This window comes from Cyclopterus lumpus, chromosome 16, assembly GCF_009769545.1.
Source record: "Cyclopterus lumpus isolate fCycLum1 chromosome 16, fCycLum1.pri, whole genome shotgun sequence".
Taxonomy (NCBI): Eukaryota; Metazoa; Chordata; class Actinopteri; order Perciformes; family Cyclopteridae; genus Cyclopterus; species Cyclopterus lumpus.
This window is the reverse complement of record NC_046981.1, coordinates 6,953,492-6,977,249: the sequence shown is the minus strand read 5'-3', so window position 1 is coordinate 6,977,249 and position 23,758 is coordinate 6,953,492. Positions and strand designations below refer to the sequence as shown.

General features: G+C 40.9%; 1 protein-coding gene across 1 annotated transcript in view; it reads left to right on the top strand.

Annotated features, from left to right (window-relative positions):
- Positions 1-23,521, top strand: part of sntb1 (syntrophin, basic 1) — a 31,993-nt gene extending 8,472 nt beyond the window's left edge. Inside the window, 8 exon segments of the mRNA XM_034554187.1 lie at positions 2,589-2,620; positions 2,622-2,845; positions 8,083-8,200; positions 8,361-8,450; positions 10,371-10,507; positions 11,528-11,724; positions 18,005-18,234; positions 21,195-23,521. Coding sequence (XP_034410078.1) covers positions 2,589-2,620; positions 2,622-2,845; positions 8,083-8,200; positions 8,361-8,450; positions 10,371-10,507; positions 11,528-11,724; positions 18,005-18,234; positions 21,195-21,287 — 1,121 coding nt within the window. The 3' untranslated portion in view covers positions 21,288-23,521.
- Positions 23,522-23,758: the final 237 nt, after the last annotated feature.

The window sequence follows — 23,758 nt, the reverse complement described above, 5'->3', positions numbered from 1 at the left end:
AACAATATTTTTCCCTAATCAAGACTCCAAAATTGTCATTATTAATTACTTGATTAATCATATAATTGCACAATTAAACAACAAATAGTCCAAAATCCAAAGAAATGTATGATTTACAATGATGTAAAGCATTTTAAATGCTAAAACCAGAGAGTTCAGGGCTTTTTTGTTTGATAAATTGCTTCAACAACTAATCAATTATAGATATTTCTATCCTTAGACATGAATTGTTTCAGTGCTACTCTGTTTGTCTTTGTTCCACTCATTAGTAAGTATTAAGTGAAAGCCGTGTAAAGTTTAAAGACAGATTTATGGTCGATGCAGGAGGTTAATGGGAGTCCTCTGGAGTCGTGGGTTTTGATTAATAACTCTGCTTCAGATTTCTCCCTTTGATAGCACCCCAACACTCGACGGATATAGTACTTGTTGTATCATACATTAACGATATTCCCCCAGCGGTAACTGTGTTTTTTTAATTGTTTCATTGCATGGCTACCACAATCATAAAATCAAATATTGCCTTTGATAACAGCAGTCTAATACAATGCTTAATAGTGAATGTGTGTGTGTGTGTGTGTGTGTGTGTGTGTATATATGTAATTTCCAAAGCCCAGACACACACAAACACACACAGGAGATGAGGCAGACCCTCCGAGGGTGTTAGTATATCTACCAAGTCCATCTTAAATTTGAAGAACGTGTTGAGTTTCCCTTTTCTGAATCCAAATCCTACATGCACCTTTGTGTCCCTTCAGTCTCATCAATGCATGGCTCCGAACGGACATAACCACACAAGGTTGTCATCATCCAACTGCAGCCGATTCGATCTTTTCAGTCCATTGAATTCACTTGTATTCTATCTTGTTATAATGCATTTTAACAAATGGATTTGTCAGTCCTATAATCTGATTAGTGTGTGTGGGGGGTTTATTCTTCTGTGTAATTGGATCACGTCGTCACCACAGGTCCATTGAGGACACTCTCACATCGTGGCACCGTCTCCTCCTCTGTCTGCGTCAGCCTGTCATCTCTTCTCTACAGGTTGGCAGTTAGGCTTGTTACACAGTCTCAAAGGGGTCCATAGTGTTTCTTCCAAGAATGATTCACTTGCTGGATTACAAATGCCACCCGCCGAATGCCAATTATACGCGGCGCGTACAGTAAAATATATGCCAATTAAACATCCAGGCCATACCAAGGATTCAGAACACCCTGGACATAGAAAGCGTACTGAGCACCCATTTTATTTCTGCCTCTCCGTTTCTGTCCTTTGCTGAAACATGTGTCCTGCCTCCTCTTTTCTTCTCCCCTTCACAAAACCTAAAAACAGTCAAAATGGTTGTCAAGCTTCCAGTGATCGAGTTTGACATCTACAAGTAAAGCTTTTGTGTTTTAACTTTTTGGAAATGGGTAGTTTGTGGGGTATTTTTGCAGCATTAATTGTGACTGTCCTATCAGGAGGTATTCAGGTTACTTTATTTGACAAGACGGACATAATGATAAGAGTACACAAAGCCACAAATCAGTGCACTGTTATTAGTATAATTTGTTCACCTGAATGATGGCTGCTGGAACAAAGCTATTTTTATACCACTTTAATATATGTATGTAACTACAGTATATGTAATATGACAATACACTACGTTTTTCATTTTTTATTTTCTACACCGTTGTATTAAATACCTCCGTCTAGAAGGAAGAAGCTGAAATTCCCCGTGCAAAGGGTGAGAGTCGTCCTTTTAAGATGGAGCCAGTTGTCCGTTGTAACTGTACAGGAGGTTCAGTGTTTTTAGGAGCATGACTCTTGCTGCCTATCAGCATTTTGACATTCGCTGTTATTTCAAGTTGCCAGCAGAGAGGGCAACTGTGAGCTCACTGGAAGGTAATCGCTTGATCAACTGAGCTTCCTGCCGACTGTGCAACAAGCAAGCACTGCTTTGTTTCCATGATAGAATAACAAGTTGTGCACCAATTAATTTAGCTATTTAGGTCTGAATCCACCCTTCATGCAAAGAAAGCTATTGAACAGAGTCATAGTCAAACAAACAGTTTTCAAACACTTCTTGAGTTCAAGCATCATTTCTGTGCAGAGATATTGCCGAGAGTTATCTTTCTATCTGATGCCCCATGGCAGTCGTTCATACTCGCCAAATGCCCGAGGTAACATGATTAAACCGTTTCTATTTCTGCTGTGTATCTAAACTGTGGTATCCCCACATCCTGTTTCTGGAACAAACTATCTTCAATAGTTTGAGCCTTTTAAACAACACTTTGTTTGGTGCATCTGATATATTACAGAAAAACATACAGTAGATTCTTCTCAGATTTGAATTGGCCATTGCCAAGAAACTTAATTGTTAAGTGAAGCTGAATTATATGAGTGATTTATATACCTTTCTGAACATAATTTGGGGTAGCCTTAGGAAACTATGGGATGCCTTTATACCTTTTTCCAAATAATGTCTTAAAATTAACCCCCTATCTTGACCAGAGCATTTAAATCTCTAGATGTGCTACTTCTCCTAGTTCAGCCTTCTGTACCATGTCTCACTGTATACTGGAAATCTCTGTCTTCCTTTTCTGCCTAGTGAAGTACATGCGTGAGGCCACACCATATGTCAAAAAAGGGCTCCCCTGTGTCAGAGATCGGCTGGGAAACCCCACCTCCTGAGTCTCCTCGCCTCGGCAGCCCTACCATTATCTCCTCTTCCTCCTCCTTTTCCACTTTTGACCCTCCGAGCTCTCCTACGCAGCCCTCGCTGTCCCTGCAGGGCGACAGGAGGTGCATACCACTCAAGATGTGCTGTGTAACCCGAGCCATGACCACACCAGACCCTGAGAACAGGTAGGTGAACCACACACACGCACACACACACACACACACACACACACACACACACACACACACACACACACACACACACACACACACACAGCACATCATAGAAAATGTCTGCATCGTCATTGAGCTGAAGGCAGTTCTCTGGAGAGGCCACTATCTTTTTCAGTTTCTCTTAAATGTGATCTGTCTACTCCTCTCTTAGGCATTGGATTCACTGACTAATGACTAATAGTTCATTGAGTAACTCACATAGTTAAGCCAGCCAAAAGATGATTACCTTAATGAGCCAAAGGTTAATCAATCCTTCTGTGCTCCTTTACTCAACAGTGTGACAGAGAAGCAGAGGAGGGATTAGCCAATGCTGTTGACTCAGGCTTTTTCAGTCAGTCTTTCTTAAAGACAGACATTTGAAGTGTCACTTTGATAATTCTCAGTGGGGGGGGTCTGTTAGTCTGTTAGGAGGTTAATTGGTTAGTCATATGACAATGGCCCAATCAAACTGCATGGGGGCAGAAAGATTCCCTGTTCAAACATATTTGGTGTCTGTGAATGTGTGCTTTCTGTCCCTGTTGTCTCTCCCTTCTCTCTTTTTACCATGTTGTTTTCCTTCCTGCTTGTCTTTGTGTTTGTTGTGCCGTCACTTTTTCCTACTTGTTTGTCTTTTTCGGTCCCTTTTGTCTAGCTATTCTCTCCTTTCGTCACTTTCCTGATCTCTCTTGGTTCTCTTCTTCTTTCTCCATCCTCTTCCAGTTATTGTCTCTCTTCATTTATTTCCTTTTTCTCTCTCTCCACAGCTCTGTGTGTCTCTCAATTGTTCCATCACTCCATTCATGTGTGTCCTCTTGCATATGTATGATGTTAAAAGTGTAGGACAGTTAAACCTCACTAAACAGCAACGCTTCAGAGATTTGAGGCAACATCAAAGTCAAGTTCTAGCATTGACTTCAAAGTCCCTCTGTCTGTGTAGATGTTGTCAGGCGACTGCAAAATGTAAATGCTAACGCACACAAACAATCAATACAAAAAATACTTGTAAATTAAATGAAAAATGAGAGCACCATCCACAGATAGAGCAGATGGTTCTCTGTTGGCTGGTTCTTCTGTATGATAAGATGTTTATTTGTGTCAAAAATTATTATTCTTGACAGAAGGAAATGTAGTTGTCGCTTTCTCTTGCTTGGGAATGTGTTCCGTCTTTGTAGAGTAAGTTATTGACAGAAATTGCATCCATGAGCGTTTTTCTCTGTACTTTTGCCCGCGGCAACATGAGCACCATTGTGACTCTTCCAGTTTGAAAACGTTTTAAATGCTGACCAGGATCGGAGGCCATGCTCACACTGCACTGTGTAGGTTTCTCCTCTCTCCCAACCTTTATGCGAGGCTACGTTAATTGCCTCCAGCTCTCCATACAGACATGAGACTGGTATTGTTCTTTATTAATTCTGCGAAACAAAAGGGTTTTGCTCAAAATGTCAAAAACTATTTCTTTAAAGCTACATTTGTAACTGGCTGTGACGTTTCAGGTAGTAAAGGATGACCCACCTTAAGGGACTGTTAGGTGACAATTTCAGCTGCACTTGTAGAAATCTTGGTTTAAGTATTACATATTTTAGGAGCACAGTACAGTTGAAGATTGACTTTATTGGTCAGCCAGTTATACAAGGAAGTGGGGTCATTAACTCTCTTTGTGACGAGGTGAGGTTATACCTTCCACAGATAACAGTGTGTTGATGAAGCTGGCCAAATTGACTTTGACCGGCTTGTATTTTTTCATGAAGGTCCTTCCTTATCCTCACAGCCTGGGTAAATTCCCCTTTGACTAACTAGTAAACATTAAGTGTTGAGTAAATGTTGAAATGGAAGGGCACCCAAGATGAAATCTGGTGGGGTTTTTTCTTCTATATCCATGAAACTCGCATTAATACTGAAAAGTTGGATGCTTCTCAATATAGTGGGGTTTAATGTGCATCAGATAAAGATTGCATGGCGAGACTAAACCTTTTCTGTTTTTCTTATTTTGTGTTCAGAGCCGAAATGGTTCAAGAGGCTTTATATTAAGTGACACAGAAGTCTGGCTTGTCTTTATATACGAGACTCGGTGTAATGTTGCATCCCTCTGAGGGTTTCCCTCTTCATTTCAGCAGATACTGTTTAAACTGTGTATAAGCCGGAGAGGACAGACAGGAGAGAAGGATATGAAAACGTACATTGATGAAAAGAAATGATATAAGACATAATGAGGGGGTATGGAGGTTGTAATAAAAGACGTGGTATACATTCCTTTTTAATGATATTTTCCTCACCTTACTGTAGCATACACACTGTATAAGGACATAATGTATAACTTTCTGTGACACTGGTGACAGATTAATACAATTTATTTTTAGTGATTACACTCTTATCATTCATACTGTGAATTCAATATTATGAGAAGGTGTGGAGAGATGGGATAAGAAGAAGTGAGGAGGGGTTAGTAGAAAAAGGAAAGAAATTGAGAAAGAACAAGAAAGGCGGAGATGAGCAAAGATAAGATAAAGCATAATGGAGAGAGACAAGAGAGGACACCAAATTAGCTCTTAAAATGGATGGAATGACTATTTTTTTCTTTCACGATTAATCTGTGTCATTACTGAGACAACATGCGTGAAAACCCTGCAGAGTGAATGTAGGAGACTGGAACATCCACAGGAACTGGCTGTGTAAAGGGAGGAAATGACTCCTGGCAGAACCAGCACGGTTCCTCACAGTACGACAGATTTACACGCTCTCTGCAATTCTCACCTTGGTCAGGCGTGTACCAGCATACTTTCTGAAGACATTTTACTTTATTATTCTAGTACTACTGATCTCTTAAGCTGTCTCGAGTATTATAGGTTGAAAGCAGAGTACCTGTTTGAATTCCATATCTCATTGCATATTTTACCTGAACAACCAGCAGCTGAGAGTAAATTCAACAGCCCATGCACAGCATATAGCCACACCTTATCACATCAACTTTAGCGAAAGAAGGGACGTACAAAATCTGTAAATGTAAACGATTGTAGACGATTCAAGAAATGTCTCAATGAAACATGGAGACCTCAATTCTGAGTCGGAGCAGGAGGGCCAATTGAAAAGCAGCATTCAACAAGAGCATTGGGTGCAGAAGATCCCCTCAAGTGTCAGCTAATTGTCCAAGAACACTGCTGCCAGTTCCTCCAAACCACAAAAATATCGGGATGGATGTCCTTTCCTGCAAATGCACACACGACTAACCTCGGGGTCAGAACTGTAAAGATGGTAAAATGCTTTGATATAACCACTTGGACATAAAACTGTACTTTTGAGAAGAGTTGTTGTACTAAACATGAAAAAGCATAATCCTACAAATTCCAAGAATCACGGGAAAAGAGTAATAGATTTTAAATCAAAGGGAAATCTTAACAATACAGCGACAAATAGCCACACAACACACATCCTCTAATCTAATTTAGAGAATTCAGCTATGTAAAAATGCTGTTGCATATCTTTTAAAAGGGAAATATTTAAGTTTCACATCATTTAAAAAAGATTAGCATTCAGAGTACCAAAAGACCTGCAACTGACATGCAATTAGCTTCTGACGAATTACCCTCAAAGACTTGTCATGTGACATGAGCTGTGCTTTACAAAAAACGTGAGATGTTTCTTGGGCCTTGACGCATCCGAAAAAACCTTCAACTCAGCTCTGAATGAAGCCTATGTACGTGTGAGGCAACAATTAGTCCACGTTGAGTCATCATCAAGAATTAGGTAGAGGCAGGGTGGGCCATGACAAACACCAAATGGATTTAATCTTTCTTTTCTGGTCGCCTGTGACACTTGATTCCAATAAGCTTATATTTAGTTTTGTTATATCAGTATTTCAACAATATTATAACACACGTATTTGCTTCAAATTGCATATATTTGCCATTAAAACATTTCTTCCATGCAACTGGTGTGTGTGTGTGTGCATACAGAGTTAATTCATGAATAATTACAATGTAATTATTGCGTGAATCACATCTGTATGCTGGAACAGACCTACAGTACTGAGCTTGAATACATATTTGCAATACATAGTGCTAAGCCTGTGAGAACAACTATACCCTTTGATCAAGCAAGACATTTATCTTCATTCATGCAGCCCATATCTTGGCCAGAAAATGGCAGATATTGCTTTCTCTAGGTCTATTATAACTCACAGGAGTCAAGTTGTTGCTAAAACAAACGGCATCTTTCAAGAACCTCCTGTATCAAACGCACATCTGGCCCTGGAGTCTCCCCACTCCCTTTCCCTCGGCTCACCCCTGGCTTGTCCTTATTCAACGTGCCTTCTACCGGCAGCATTTCTATTTTTAACCCAAGAGAAACACCTGGACGCTCTCTCCCACCTCCGGGGGCTTAGTGGAAGAGCAGATTCATCACATTCGCTGGGGCTTTTCCAGGTCCCCAGTGTTTACTGTATGAATACGGAAAGCTGCAAAAGAAAGCTTGTTTGCAGAGGTGAAACCACCCTGGTTTTGGAGTAGTTTCTATTTTAAACCACAGGGAGCACCTGGACAGTGGAGTGCTTTGTAAGCAGAGATGCTCGTTAGTTTTAGAGTAGGTGGTAAACGCATGGCCAAACCTCAGCACGAGTCATTTACCATTCCTCTTCCTCCTTCACCTCACAGAGATGAACACTATCGGTATTGATGCTACAACGTACACTGCTGTATGCGCTGTAAAGGCTGCAACGTGAGCCTTTTTAAAATTCATATTCATTGAGCATACAATCAAAGAGCGGTTCAATGGGATGGAGAAGCATCCTCCAGATTATCTGGAGGCCAGAAATACTCCCATATGATTCAAGCAGATTAGCTATGGAAATTTAGTGGGAGACAGCGCTATGTCATAAGGCCCTCAGAGGATACATGAGCAATGTCTGTTTTATATTTTGAATTGACTTTCAATGCACTTCATTCCATTGTTCTGACCGAGAGCCCATTTTCAAATGGATGATACAAACGAGCATCTGTTGAAGCTGAGAGCTAAATGGATTACATTTGGTTTCTAAAACTATGAGTTGAGATTAAATTGAGTCCAATCGGGTCCGCCTGATTAAGGCTAGCAATAGATTTTCAATATTAAAAAGAGAATTTATTCATCGAGGGATGTGGACCATAAAAGTCTTAGAACCCGTCCAACGATAACGGAAAGGTTAAATCTGTTTTAACGTTTCTTATCTGTACCTCCAGACAACTGGAGCTGCACTCCCCTGACGCCAGGCACACCGTGGTGCTGCGGTGCCCAGACCAACCATCTGCCCTGTCCTGGTTCTCTGCCATGCACTCGGTCACATCCAAACTGGCACAGGTCTGTCTTTGATTTCCTAGATTTGTCAGGTAATTCTCATATATTGTCATATACGTGACCATTCCAATTAGATAGTTCAATGATCCCATACTGTGGCCATGATTGGGCTCCTCAGAGCTGCTTTGAATCTAATGCGCCCTGAATGATCATCCCACCACAGCGGGCGCTGGCAGAGGTCATCCAGAGCACAGCCAGGACGGGGGTAGCTGGCAGCAAAGAGATACGACACCTGGGATGGCTGGCTGCGAAGGTAGGAATGTGTGTGTGTCTGTGTGTGGGTGTTTTTGTTTGACGGCCATTCTTCTATATTTTTTACAATTTAGTGGGGTAACGTTTCTTTTATTCCCGTTTTGTGACTATGGTGTGTCGGTGTATATGTGCTCTTGTTCTGTCTCTGTGAGGACCAGTTTGAGTTTTACCCCTGAAAAAAGGTTGGCCGTTTTTGGAAAATGCGGACACACAGTTTCATGTTGAAAGGCCTGTTTAAAAGTTAAAACTTGATTTGGGGATTTTATTTTTAGTGTCCACAGAGTTAAAAACATAATATGTGCTATTTGCATGTTTTCTTAATTATAAATTTCTGGTTGTTACAGTTGTTATTTCTGAATGTTTTTACGTCTTCTTTTTTAAGTGCATCATTTATAATTTTTCTTTCATTTAATAATTGATCAGTTGCATATAAATGTGTCCTTAATTTAGTAGGTATCTAATAATAACAGGGTTAAAGTTAGAATTCGGTTTAGATTTTCTTTGAGCTCAGAAAGGCATTACGGCAGTCAGGGTGTATAATTGCAAATGTGTGTGTGTGAGCGCATAAGTACCTGTGTTTGCGCGTGTATTTTTTCATTACTATACACACTAATGCAGACGTCTTTGAAATTCATAACATGGGTACAGCTTCACTCACTCTTTTATACAAAGACACCATCACCTGTTCAAACACACACACACACACACACGCACACACAAACACACACACTGCCAAGTCCCTACACTACCCCTGAATGCACCCCCATCTCTCTCTTTACACACACACACACACACACACACACACACACACACACACACACACACACACACATACATGTATAATTTAGTCCTCATGAATTTGCCTATATTCTATCCTTCAAAAGCAGTACAATACTGTTACTTAGCAATATATTCTCATTATGTTAAAAAGCTGACCCATGACCCTTAAATCCCACGATATGATTGGCTGAGGCAGAACATGAAAGAGCAGTTTAGGATTCCATGGCTGGGCTGCAGATAAGCGCTCATAATGAGAATAGTTAAGGAGCATTATGAAATGAAATACGGGGCTGTGTGTGTGCTCTAAGTTAAGAGATTAACAGCGCGTGTTCTGAAGGGGAAAGCAATTGGGTTTGCTCGTTAGGAGGGATTGGTAGGCGTAGAAAGTGCACCTGCACAGCAGCCACCTTTTTTATTTATAGCTAATTCTTCACTGACTACACACACCAGTATAGTAAACATACACATCTCCAGTAAAGGTCCAGAACAGCTTCACAACACCCTAAATTAGAACATTGTGGGTGCGTATTTTGGCATGAAATATTACAGGAGACAGATGGAAGGAGTTCAACACTGGTCTAGACCAACTGCTGAGTACACACTTTGTACATTGCTTTACATATGAAACACACACACACACTATTCCTCTCTTTGACACGCCATTAGTCTCAAAGTCAGCTCCCTGGCAAACGAGCATTGGTATGAAAAACCTGCTTTCATCTAACGATTTCAGTATTCGTCACAAATATAAGAGGGCATAGGCCTTTCAAACCCTGCAGCATCGAATTAATTAAGTTTGTGCTTGATTCAAATTCAACATGGACAGCCTTGTCAGATTTATTCAATTAATTTATCTTACATTTTTTTTTATAAAAATGAATACTAAATGCTTTTCTCGGCTGCTGATCAGACTCGATAATAATTTTTAAGTTATTACCTTAGGCTGTGGTAATTTGTGCACTTAACAAAACAGTGCAATTCTCTAGATAATAGTTTCAAACAGATTTTGTTGTTTTCATGGTTTTTCCCCTGATTACAGCACATCCCAAAATGACCCTTCACAGGATGAGTGGATATAGAAATCGGGAGCGATGATGGCTACAACCTGTCTTGTCTCAATGTTTATGTGTTTGTGCTGCAGACAGAGAGTGAGAAGCAAAGCTGGAAGCCTGTGCTGATGGTGGTGACAGTAAAAGACCTGCTGCTGTATGAGAGTCTACCGCGAGGCCCGGAGGCCTGGCAGAGCCCTGCACACACGTACCCACTTTTAGCAACCCGGTAGGTCTGACCCTCGTGCAGACATTTTTTGGTACTTTGTGCTGAGTGCTAATTTGAATGTTGCACAGCACATTTTACATGCTAAACTACAATTTTGACATTATCTACTAAACACCAGCATGTTAGCATTTTCATTTTGAGCCCGTTAGCATGGCAGCTGTTACCTTATCAACCTTTACCTTTTTTGTATTTACTTTATCACAAGTCCTAAGGACAACACGAGTGAGTCTACAGCCATGCACGTGGCTCTTATCCACAGTGAAGCTTTCAGTGAAATCTTAAGTCAGAATGCTAACATGCATAGTTCTGTAGAGTTGTTAAAAAAACATTTTCAATGTGTAACTTCACCCCAGGTCTGAGCCACTCAGTGCATAACTAAGAAAAATGCACGAAAAAAAGGTAAACTTCAGTATGACAAAAGCCTTGATGCAGAGTAAACAAATATGACACCTACAGTAGTCAATAGCCTATGGCGTGTGGATATGAATTTTATGAAATTACTGTTCATCAAACTATTAGTGAGGCCGCCTCACTCCCCGCCGCATTCCAACAAGTTTCACCAAACCCAGAGATTGCGCAACTCAATACACCATCTTCACTTTCAAATGATGTAAGATCTGTACCAGTTCTCTAGTTTCAAAGTGTAACAGCACTGTGTAGCTTTACGCACGCTAACATTAGCCTACGACTAGCACCCCAAATCTCCGGAAAGGAGGATATTTTATAAGATATGTGTGTATTTACTACACTACTCAACGGGGTCACATCACGGTCTACACTTCAAATCTCCAGGCACATAAACAGGAAGAATGACCATGATGATATTACTCAATACTGCCACCTTGTGCCCAGAATCCGCAGTATTATGTGACTCACATTTAACATAGACTTACAGAATGTTACACACAAAAAAAAGTGAAAAATAACATCTAACAGATTTACCACCGAGTTACATAATGAGGCAAATGCCTTCTCCCTTCCTTACACTACATGATGGTTCATATGTATGTGTTTATCCAGTCTGGTCCACTCTGGCCCCGACCGGGGGTCGCCACATTCGGGCACAGAGCTGTTCTTTGCCACTCGGACCGGCACACGACTCGGCATCGAGACTCACCTGTTCCGGGCAGAGACCACCAAGGATCTGTCTCTGTGGACCAGGCACATAGTCAACGGGTGTCACGCCTCAGCCGAGATGATCAAAGAAGTCACGACGAGTGAGTAGTGATACGCAAAACATTTTGGATTGAGTAACTCAAAGTACCAAAGACAATGGAAACATACACACTTAGATGCTTTAAAGAGAGAAGGGAGCACACACAACATGTAGCTGTGGATGGAGCGCAGCGAGCAGCACAGGTCACTATGCTGGATTCTTTGATGCATCCTGAGACGTGTTCAGGCACGCTGCAGCAAAACCTACCCAGAGAGACCTACGAGTCTCTACTGCCCAAGGTCTTGTGAGCCTGAAATAGTCTCAATCTAGTGCATCAAGTAAAATGTAAACATACACTATAAGTCCACTCACACTCAGAAAGGGGAGGGTTGGCAATATAGGTCGACAGCCATATGGAAGATGTGGACAAAGCACTTGCTATTTATAAATTGTGTGTGAGTGTGTGTGTGTGTGTGTGTGTGCCACAGAATACCCCCCCCCCCCTTCTCTCCAAGCACAAAATGTCCTGGGAACTGCACTTCTCCCCTGGGTCCTCCTCCTCTCTCCATCTATGATAACACTGTGCCAAATTAGGTTTGACTTCAGACTCCACTCATATATGAAACGGATTGTTTCCAGCAGCAAACGATGCAAGACTTTAACACTACATCCTCGTTGTCAGCGTTGTTTCCGCCTCGCCAAACTGTAAAAACTCTCCCTAAACGATGTCTTCACCCACTGATCCAGGTGGTACGCCGTTATTGGCAAAGCAAAGGCTTCATTCACGCCTGTGGAGCTCAATTTGAATTTGTGATAATCACATTTTGTGTGTCGTTAAAAGGACATCGTATTTAATCCTATGACAAAACGCTGTCTAGACTCAAACAAGTGGCTCAGTATTGACGTGCTGTAGCTTAAGTCCCCAGATAAAGTGAAGGGCCCTGCACACCCATTGCACACCCACACGGAGGATTCCACTTATTTTGGATGGTACAGTTTTTCCCAGGAGTGCGTGTCTATGTGTGATTAACATTTTTCCTTATTCTCCTTTAAGCTTTGTGAATATTACACCTTTATCATTCATCCAGTGGCCGCATGTTATTCTCTGGCCACCTTCAAGCTGAGCAGATGTCTAATCAGCTTGAATAGACATCTGCTCAGATCTTATCTCAAATCTTAGTATTGCACCTTGATTGGAACCTGATAATGTGCCAAAGTAAATGTTCGGAGTTCACCAGAGTGAAGACATGGATGTCTGTAACAAATTGGATGGCAAATAGTTGTTGAGATATTTCACTCAAAATCACACACGTCAGGGGATCATCCCAATCATTGGGATTCATCCACTGCATGAATTTCTGTACAAAATGTCATGGTAATCAGCTCAATGTTTTTTTATAAATACCTGGACTGCCAGACTAACATCACCAATGGGTGAACATATTTATTTGCTAAAACTTAGAAGTGTAATACAGATTTAGGATGCAGGTCAGTGACATGGGCCAAGAAAATAAAGAGAAATGAGAACGGTTTTGAATCTTTTATTGCTCACCATTGAATTTGTATCTGCAACGGATCCCATAACCTTTCTGAAACAGATTGATGTTAGCACCGAGCCCTCCCGTTCTTGTTACGGAAGTAGAAAAGTAATTTACACTTCCCGAGAAGGAGTATGATGATGCATACAAAGTGCAATCACTCGTTCTTCAGCAGTTGCCACCTGAGGAGTCGTCGCGCTGACCTTGTCGTCTTTTCGTCTGTTACATTCTGATGAATCATTGTGATGTTTTATTCACTGTCAAGTCTGGATAGATTAACTCAATCACTCGATGGGCAGCAGGCCATTTTTAAAGCAACTTCAAAGGAGAACGTAATTTGTTAGGCTCCAAAATTACATTTCACAAGCACTTGGCCTGCAGTCATTATGTTATTATTATGTCCAAGGTGACTTTTCAGAGGTTATATTTTGAGCAATTAGCAGGATAAGGCACTGCCTATCATGTAGTCCCAAGGTTCAAACCCTGCTTATGCCTACTGCCGTCCCCGTCCGATGAGGAATCGATAATGACAATCCTGTGTCGAGTGTCATGATCCAGCAGATAGTTTGTCCACGTTTTAAGAGAGCACTTTTCAGGACATAATTTTCAATTTTGGGACATTCTTGCAGAGAGTTAGATGAGAGGATGGAGACCACTCTCTGCACGCTAAATATGAACCTCCAACCAGCTGTCCGTTACCTTATCTTTCTATAAAGACACAAGAAACGACTGGCCTGGCTCTGTCCAAAGGCAACTAAATCTGCCTCCCTGAAGCAAATTATGTCTCTCCTGATTAATCTGTTCAGAAACCAAAGGATAAAAACCTCAAGTTGGTCATTGTGTCAAACTACCTTGAACCACAGATTCAAAACATTATTTTATGACTAGCTGCATATGTATCTGTTTACAGTTCGTAATCCCCCCCCTTTCCTCCCTCCTACTGTACACCCACAGGCTTCTCGTTCTTATTGTCGTCGAAGGTTACAGCTGCAAAATTGTGAATTGGGCCCCGTTAATGATCAGCGTAATGCCTCTGAGTCTGTAAACGAAAGCCTCAGTGGCTAATAACCTATGATGGCGCTTCGAGGAGAACGTTTGAAATATTTTACCGACTGTTGATGTTATTCACAAGTTTAAAACTAATGTAAAAACCTGTTAGCGTGTGCACTTATCGTTGTGGTACAGTAAGCGTTAGTTAGGATCTTACTGCCTCCCTCTTTCCCTCATTCATTCAGCTCTGTGTCTCTAAGCGTTATCACTCACTGCCCCTCCTTCTGTCTTCTCCACTCTCCGTCAATGAAGGGCTTTTGTTTCAGCCTGAAAAGCGTGTGCGTGTGTGTGTGTGTGTGCGTGTGTGTGCGTGCGTGTGTGTGTGTGTGTGTTGGGAAACCCTGCTTGCCTCACAAATCAAGGCTCTCAGGTGAAAGAGTAGAGTTTCAGGTCTAAGTTTTTACTCCTGAACACGACAAAGACCCGGCACTCTTTGCCCCATTTACAACCTTTATCCCATGAGGGTTCGTTCTCGCAGATTGTTTATACGTCATTAATGTTACACATGAGACTCATTTCTCATCATGAATGGGATGTCTTCAGGGTTCTGTGGATATTACTGTGTATTAGACTCTCTCTCACCTCTCACTCACTCACTCACTCACTCACTCACTTGCATAACTTCCTGAAGTTGTAATAAGGCACCTCTGTTTACTGTAATATAGTGTTCTGTTCCTGACGCACACAAAAAGAGTTGCTGAGGACCCGCTTTAGGCGCCTTAATGGTCCCAACAGCTCACCTGATGAGTGATGTTTGAAGCCTATCTTGGAATATGTAGAATATTCTATATCTCAATAAACCAGCTTTTCACTCACAAGCCGTTTGAAACAGCCAAAGTATAAACACTTGGTGACACAGCATGTCGGAAAAACTATGATAGAGTGTAGTCCGGCCCTTAATCCCCCCCTCAACAAACGGATACATGAATATTAAATATCAAAACTATAGCACATAGTGTAAGGAGGAGAAAGAGGTGGCAGAGAGAGAACAGAAAATGTAGTTTGCATGAAGATTGCTGCAGATTAACAGTGAAAGGTATCAGGGTATGCATGCAGCAGCTCTGCAACGAATTCCACCAGTTTTGAATGTTCAGTTTCTGTTTGTTGGAAATGTGAAATTTGATTAAATGTGTTTGTAAATATTTTTTCTGGGCATTTTTGCCTTTTTATTTGACCGTTTTAGAGACAGTGCTCTGCCTGAACTAGAGCTATGCTCCGCTCATACTATTTGAGATTGTGACCCCATCAGTTGACATAATAAATAGATCTGCAGTCTTATTACATCAGTGCACCTATAATTTGGTATTTGACTCCACGCTGGGGGTTACTTCCAAGGATTGCATTCATGCTTCAAAATCATAAAAGTGGTGTTCACTTGTGAACATTATCTTGCTAAACAAAACTTTGAAGCATCATTAACGTTTGTTGACCATGTTTGCTTGAAATATCCAATAGAAAACCCCATCAATGGGAACCAGTGCAATGCTAACGTCCAGGATTGGTCTATAAAAACACGTCATCCCTGCAGCACTTTATTAAAATGTGAATTACCACCTCTTTTTACAGCTAATTGTCAGTCGATGTAATGACCAACCTTCTTAGCAGTGTTTGTAATTGTGTATCGGTTATTTCAGAGTGACAGTGCTTTACATTATTGTATCTATTTGCTGCACAGTTATAAAAAAAAGAAAAAAAAAGATTAAAATGTGTAGAACCAGAAAATGAATTTAGCATGCATTTGTAGGACTTGATCGCCAGTGCAACCATATCTGCTAATACTGTGCAGGGTAAATTAAACTCACAGTAATGGTTTGCCTTTCATAGTCTGGTGTGTGTGTGTGTGTGTGTGTGTGTGTGTGTGTGTGTGTGTGTGTGTGTGTGTGTGTGTGTGTCGGATTCATAATCGTCTTTTGCTAAAGAGACAAACGAGGAGGGGATAAAGGTGTGTGGTTAGCAAGGTTCGACTGGTTAAGTGATCAGAGGATCGGTTTGCTGGCAGTCGGACTAAAGAGACTGACGCAGGCCACAGAAAGTGCACATACACTGTATGTAAACACACATGCATAGCTATTCCATTACCCACAGAGACATCTATATGCATCTCCATGTCTCATTCAGATGGCGGCAAGATAGAAAACACTCATTTTCCTCGCCTGCTTCGAGGCATTTCACACACAGACACTCAGTCAAATGTATCCAAACACACACTCCCCTCCCTGCACATGCAATACACACACACACACACACACACACACACACACATCCTGCTGAGGCAGTCAGCAAACAATGGAAAGATAACAACTCTTTCCTCGCCTCTTTGTCACACAAACACGCCACTCGATAGATCGGGTGTCATCAAGAGAGGGGAGCTTATTCTGTATTTGAAGTTTGCAGGAGGTGGGGGGGGGGGGGGGCACTGCTGCTTCTGCTTCTGCTGCTGCTGCTGTGAAGCCACTAAAAATAGGACTAAATGCAGCTACATCACACTGTGTTGAGACGCGACAAGTTTGTCATTAAAGTCGAGGAAAGTGATGGGTAAATTGGGAGAGTAGATTAAGAAAGATGCTTTCAGCCGGACACATGCTGCGAGGAGGGGAAGACGGTGATGAGAAATGACAGAACGGAAACATTACACTGTACTTTCAGCAAGTCAAGAGAAAAGTGGTCCATTTTAATGTGTAAAAGACACATGAGTCCGGCTTTGACAACATGACAGAGCTGTCCAATATATGAGAGCCTAAATTTACACCCAGGTGGCAGTTTATTAGGTATTCTAAATCTAACGCTGTATGTGAAGTGTCTCCAATATGTAGTCTTCCCTCATTGATGTAAATAAGGAGGATAAAATATCAGAAATACCTATGTAAAACTCAGTTAAACAGAGAATTGTAACATACATTATGTGTCATTATTTTAGCTCTGTATAGATAATAAAAAGAGTAACAACAGGAAAATATAGCCAAGAATATCATATAGTATAGTATACTCACTGTCAATATTGACCTTTAGTGGAAATGTGTCACATGAGGTTATTCAAGTTTCAGGTTTTTATTTGTTCGAGAGGGACAATTGGGTTCACATTGATGAACACTTTAAATTAAAATGTAAATGCACCCAATTACAGCCGCAAGGCTGATTTCCATTGTCTGTCCCCCTGCCAGAATGTACAGTGTCCTATAGGAAAAGGTCATGCCAAAGTGCAGTAGTAATAAACTACAATCAATTATAGTTTATAGCTGCCAATACACAACAGTTCGGTAATAAAAAGTATTGTTTTACAAATTAATGCTTTTGAGCAAACTAATAAAAGAAGTAATTTATGTTTTTGTTTGACGTGAGAAAAGCTGAATGTCACTAGAAATTTGCTGAAAAAGAGACCGTATTGATGTCATTCATCTTTTTACACTTTGTACAAACATCCAAGTAACGTAATATGACATAATCATGCTGAATGGCCCTGCCAATACAAGCCAACACTTAGCCATTAGACAATAGAAAGTGTACATCCTCCATAAATGTAGGGAGAGTTTTTCCAGCAGAGATGAAATATAATTTTGGAAGTGGACAATATACATTTTTAAATATGTACTGCTAATTACAAAAAAAGTCTATGATTTAGAGTCTAACTTTTGCCTCTCGTAGTAATGACTTATTCTATAACGTATGTACCAAGGAAAACGAGAGGATTTGTCCATAAGCGTCTTGTTGGCTAACAATTAAAAGCTCAAATATTCTATCCATTTAACCTTCCAGGTTGTCTATACCAGAGTCAGGAGTGTCGGCTGGTGATTCACTACGAACAGGGCTTCTCTGTGCTGGCTGACCCCAAACTGGGAGACGGGGAAAATGTGGAGGAGAGAGGAGCTCACACAGCGACCAGGCCGCGGGTGCTCCTGTCCTACCCCTACGAAAAGCTAAAGATGTCCTCGGATGACGGCGTGCGCATGCTCTTCCTTGACTTTGGAGGAAAGGAGGGGGAGATTGTGAGTGTTTCTGTTTTTAAATTAAAGCATTGCATTTTGACACGCACCATGTTACAAGATGTGCTCTGATAGGAACTCAGTTGTTCAGTCCACTAAAACTCCATTTAGTTCTGTGTATGTATAGTCAAACACAGGTGATGTGAAATCATGTGAAGTAACGCGAGTAGTTCTCTTTCTACTCACTATATTTAAACAAGCATAGGTAGAAAACCTCCATAGAAAAGGCTGATTTGCCACAGGGTAGTTACGGTTTTAAGATAGAAAATAAAGAACATATCTTGACTAACGCGTAACTTTTTATTTATTTATTTGAACCCACGTAGCGCACTCCTCACCCTCCCTGTAAAATAAAGGTGTTTCGATCATTTGCAGTCTATTGTTTCTCGTACTAAAATGCTGCCGCACATTACTTCATAGACCGTTTAATGTTCCCGATTGTCCGTTTAGCGTGACTTCTTAATAGCTGTGACCACGTACACACATCAACCCCTGTGTAAATGCATTGTTCGTGAGTGATGAAAGAAGGCGTGGCTTACGGTTTGTCAGTTTTGCCGTGGTACGTGATTCTGTTTAGAAGTTGTGCACCTTTTTTGTGAGCTGGTCGCAGCTAAAAAACAATCTTCAATATCAAGCGTACTTTGCTGTGGTCGTGTTCATACCGACTCTCAGGGGGATTAACGGGGCCTTCTGAGAAATGAAGCCAAACACCTATGAGTACAAGTCCACGAGACAGACGGAGGGAAAGTGGTACAGCTGAAAGTAAATTACAACGCTTCATCATAAAATAAAGAACTTCACACATACGTCGGCTTTTTTCTTTAAAAGATAGCCTCCCTGCCACTAACTGTAAGAGTTTTAATCTGTTTACACCACTCAATAGCCTCCTGTGTGGTGTTTCAGTGGCCACCTTCAAAGTTATTGATGCGAGTACCACCCACTACTCGATATAAATGTATTACTTCTGTTGACAATACTAATATACATATTGTTGTGGTGTCAGTAGGATGAGCTTTAGTAGCTCTCTTATTAGCCTCCCATGACACTTCTAGAAACAGTTTTTACCCCAAATCACAACATTAGTGTTTCATCATTCATAAAGGCCGTAGCACTGAGATTTACTGTATGATAGAAATATTAAATGAAAACAGAAATATTTAGTCTGTAAGCTAGAGGGATTTCAAATGGGAAACAGAGACGTTCTATATCAATGTCTCAAACAAGTCCACATACAGCTCCATATAAAACTTCTGTCAGATACACTCGTGTTGCATGGCTCGGATACTGCTGAAGGCAAATAGGCAAAGACTTTGGAGCTTTGATCCAAACCCCTCTGTTGGCTACCTTAGCAGAACAGATTTCCAGTCATAGACAAAGCTTTATTAAAGTCCCAAGGCACTTGTGGATGTGGCTCATTAGCTGAACATTTGAAAGTAGAATCAGCTGGGCTTTTCTTTTTTTTTTAAAGTGTTGACTACACTGTGATGTGTACTCCTATGTTTATCTAATTTTGTCACAGCAATTGACAGTTCCTCTCCCCCATACAGAAAATGTAGAGCAAGGATGAAGTTTAAACCATTGATTAGGTTTGTCAGTTCGTTCTTATTCCCAATGCGTCAAATACCGGGGACAAAGGCTTTCCAGTAACCACTACGTAAAACCATCCACGTCATTATTAGACGCTCAGAGAAAATGCTCCGTGCGTGTGATAAAGACCAAAAAACCCACACAAGGTGGGGAGGGAGGAGGGGCGGACGGGTCAAACACAGGACCCGTTCTTGTCCCAAAGTGTCATGGAGTTATATTTAAGTTACTTGTTTTCCGTACTTATGTTGTTTACCTTTTACTTAGTTTACGTACTTATCTTTAACACTAACATTAACAACAAATATTTTTTTCCCTAAACCTTACTAAATGGTTTTGTTGCCTAAACCGAAGTGTTGTTTGTCGTGTTTGTCGTGTTTACTGCGACCATGCGCTGGCCCACCCAGTACGCTCAAAGATGATGCCAAAGGCCCTGAGCGTTGGGTATAGACACCCACAATGAGACACACACACACACACACACACACACACACACACACACACACACACACACACACACACACACCTCTGCTGTGGTTGTTTCAGCATGCTAACAAGCTCACAATGACAAAGCTAACATTGATGTTCAGCAGGTACAATGAAAACCATGTTTAACCATCTTAGTTCAGTGTGTAAGCGTGCCAATATTAGCTAATTAGCACTAAGCACAAAGTACAACTGAGGCTGGCGAGAATTTCATATTTCAGCAGGTTTTTTGTTCGTAAACCAAAATGTTGGGCACATTTTAGACAACCCAGTTCAGCTGATCCACAAATATCAACCTGCTGGGGGCATTAGTGGAAGAGTCAGGGGATCCCCAAAGTCATGAGGATTCATCTCAAGGCCGTTTCTAAACCATAGTCCATAGTGGACCATCCAATAGTGGACATATTTCAGTCTGGACAGACTGACTGACATAGCCACTACCAAAGCCTTGCTAAAAAAAAAAACTAGTAACTTTTTGGATACAGCATATGTTTGTGGACCAGTAATGATGTAGGTCTACTCATATTTTATTACTGGATGTGCTGGATGAGACGGACACTAAAACGTGCTGAGTGTTAAATGTGACCACCTAAACGGTAGTCCAGGTGTGATTTTATAGGTTAAAACTCCCTTTAGGCCTGAGGAACAGGATGTAAGTGAACAGCTTCATTCACAGTGTCATGTGTGTGTGCGGTGCTTAGCTCCAGTAGTTCATTTTGAATATACTTTTTTATGTGCTTCACACACTCTTTCTATTTTCTTTCCCTCCCCTGCCTCTACCCCTCTCTGTCATCCCTTCTGCTCTAATGCTTTCTCACATTTTATTTTGTATTATTCAGTTTTGTTCTACTTTAAAAAACAAATTCTGTTCTTTTTTTAAAACTTTTCTCCAGCAACTGGACCTCCACTCGTGTCCGAAGCCGATCGTCTTCATCCTCCACTCCTTCCTCTCTGCTAAGATCTACCGTCTGGGTCTGGTGGCCTGACCTCTCAAAAGAGACATTTGCTCTCTTTTGAAAACAGAAATCCACCTCGTTTCTCCATCTCTCTGCAGCCCGCATGCAGCCGTACACCACGTCAAACTCCATCAGTCAGGTACCCAAGCTGAGTTGAATGTAGCCTCTATCTGGAAATGGACCTCAGACTCCAAGATATTGAAACACTGGAGAAACCAACCCAGGTAGGTTTGAGTCTAACAGACTGTTTTTGGGATAAACCCTCCCCTTTACGGGCTGCATGGACTGAAGGGTTGACTGAAGAACCGCAGAAGAAAACCTGGACTGGACTACAAGGAGAGGGATGATATATACAGACAGATTGGTTATTACTGTCATGTCCGGGATTAGAAGGACTGGACCCGATTGAGATGAATTCACTTTTAATTCAATCAAAATGTAATAGCAAACTGCCTTTCATGTACCAATTATATCATTTATTCACCATTAGCTCAGAAGGGACGTTCTGAATTTCACTCATCATTTTTCTTCGCCGAACACTTGACACACTGTGGAAAAAAAAAACATAATGCATTTGTCTTTGTTAGCGTCCCCTGAATCGGATTGTTAGCGGCGTCATCAATCATCATTGAGACTGGCCGGCACAATCGCCTGCACGGTCTCCACCAATGTGACGGGCCGACTCAAATTCAAAATGTCCCCGTCCCCTTTTGCATACTGGGGCTACATCCGGTAGTTAAAGTATTTTAGTTATAGAAAAAAAAAGCCTCAGCTCTATTTTAACATGAATTATAACATACACAAGCATTCTATGTATTCTTTATCACTCATAAAGAGCGTAGTAGCTTGCTAAGTTATGGCGACACGTGCAACTTCAGTTTCATATGTTATACATTACATATGCACAGCAGTTTATGATGAGGATTAAAGATGCATATGTTTAATTTATCCCTAATAGTTCCACAACCAAACAATGAGGTAATGTGAAGGTAAACACATTTGGACCAGATACTTTAATGCAATAGTTTGATATTTTAGGGAAATATGCTTTTTCACTTTCTCACTGAGAGTTTGATAGCTTTGTTTTATGACTGGCAACAGTGGGAAACAGAGAGATAGATAAGCTATTTAATCAGAGAAGGTTAGAGGTGCTAGTAGGTTGATTTTGTTACTGTACCATAGCTGTTTCCTGTATGAAGAGCTATCCCGCTACTGGTTATGGCCTTATATTTAATGAACAGATATGAGAGGGATATTTATCTTCTGATCTATTTCCCAAAATGTTGAACTATTCCTCAAAGGGTGTGCAGTCTCACTCCTTCCTCTTTTATTTCAGAGTGGATTGAGAACTGTTCATGATTAATAGCCTGATTAATGAACCAGAAATATGTGATCTCTGAGGAATGGGTCCTCTTTGCCTGGTTAACTGACAAAATCCATCTTTCATGAGTACTTCTAATATTCAGATTTTTGAAGACTGAAACTCAATCCAACGGTGCCACAATTTCCCCATCAAGTATTATTTGTCTTCAATTATAGATAGGAGTCTTCAGTGCTGCTTATGTTCTGGAGCAGCCAGTGCAGGATGCATGTTATGCAGCAGATCAAATCTATACGCTGCACTGTCTCTGACATCGCCGGCTGCTGGGTCTTTCCTCGTGCCTTGAGATGACGAAGAGGAAGACATTTTAAAATGTAAAAGAAAGTAATCATACAGTAGAGATCACAGGATGTAGCAACAGTGTGACTTCTATTATGGCTATACCTTTCTCCTGGTTATGAGCACAGAAATGCTCAACTGGCAGATATATTGTGTTTGCTCTCTTGTTCATATCAAACACACATTTCCAATGTACACACACTCGCACTGTGAACAATGATTTACACATTTGTAATCCCACCACTCCCTAGAATGCACTGATACTGAAATCATTGTACGACTTGTGTTCAGCCAAAAAGCCAGCACTTACTCATAACCTCAAGTGAAGAGAAGCTCTTTGAGCGAAGGTTGCTTTGATATGTAGAATACTCTGATGCCTTTTGGCAGCTACTGTACTGTCACTCAGAACGACAAACCTAGTTTTGAACTCAAACGGTGCACATAAATCATCTATTTAACAAAAGCCACATGATGAGTTATTTTTTATTGTCTTCACTTGTTGTTTATTCATTTCTCAACAGCGAATGCAAATCAAGAGAAGAAACCTGGAAAATGTTGCCATTTCCCTATTTTTAAAGTGCATTAAAATGTAAATTTCTTTGACAATTTGTGTTGTAACGATACTTGTTTTTAAAAACTATTCCCTTCTTCTACTTTAAGAATTGAATTGACCCTCAGTGCAGTCATTTAAACAGTTAGGATGAGACGTGGTTTACTAATTTACTGCTTATTAGTGACAGAATAGCTTGATTTTGAAAAGCGTTTTATTGATCAGCTCAGCAGGAAGAATTCACGTGTCTTCAGCCAAAAAGCTTGAGAGTAATTGAGTTGTAGGCAGCGC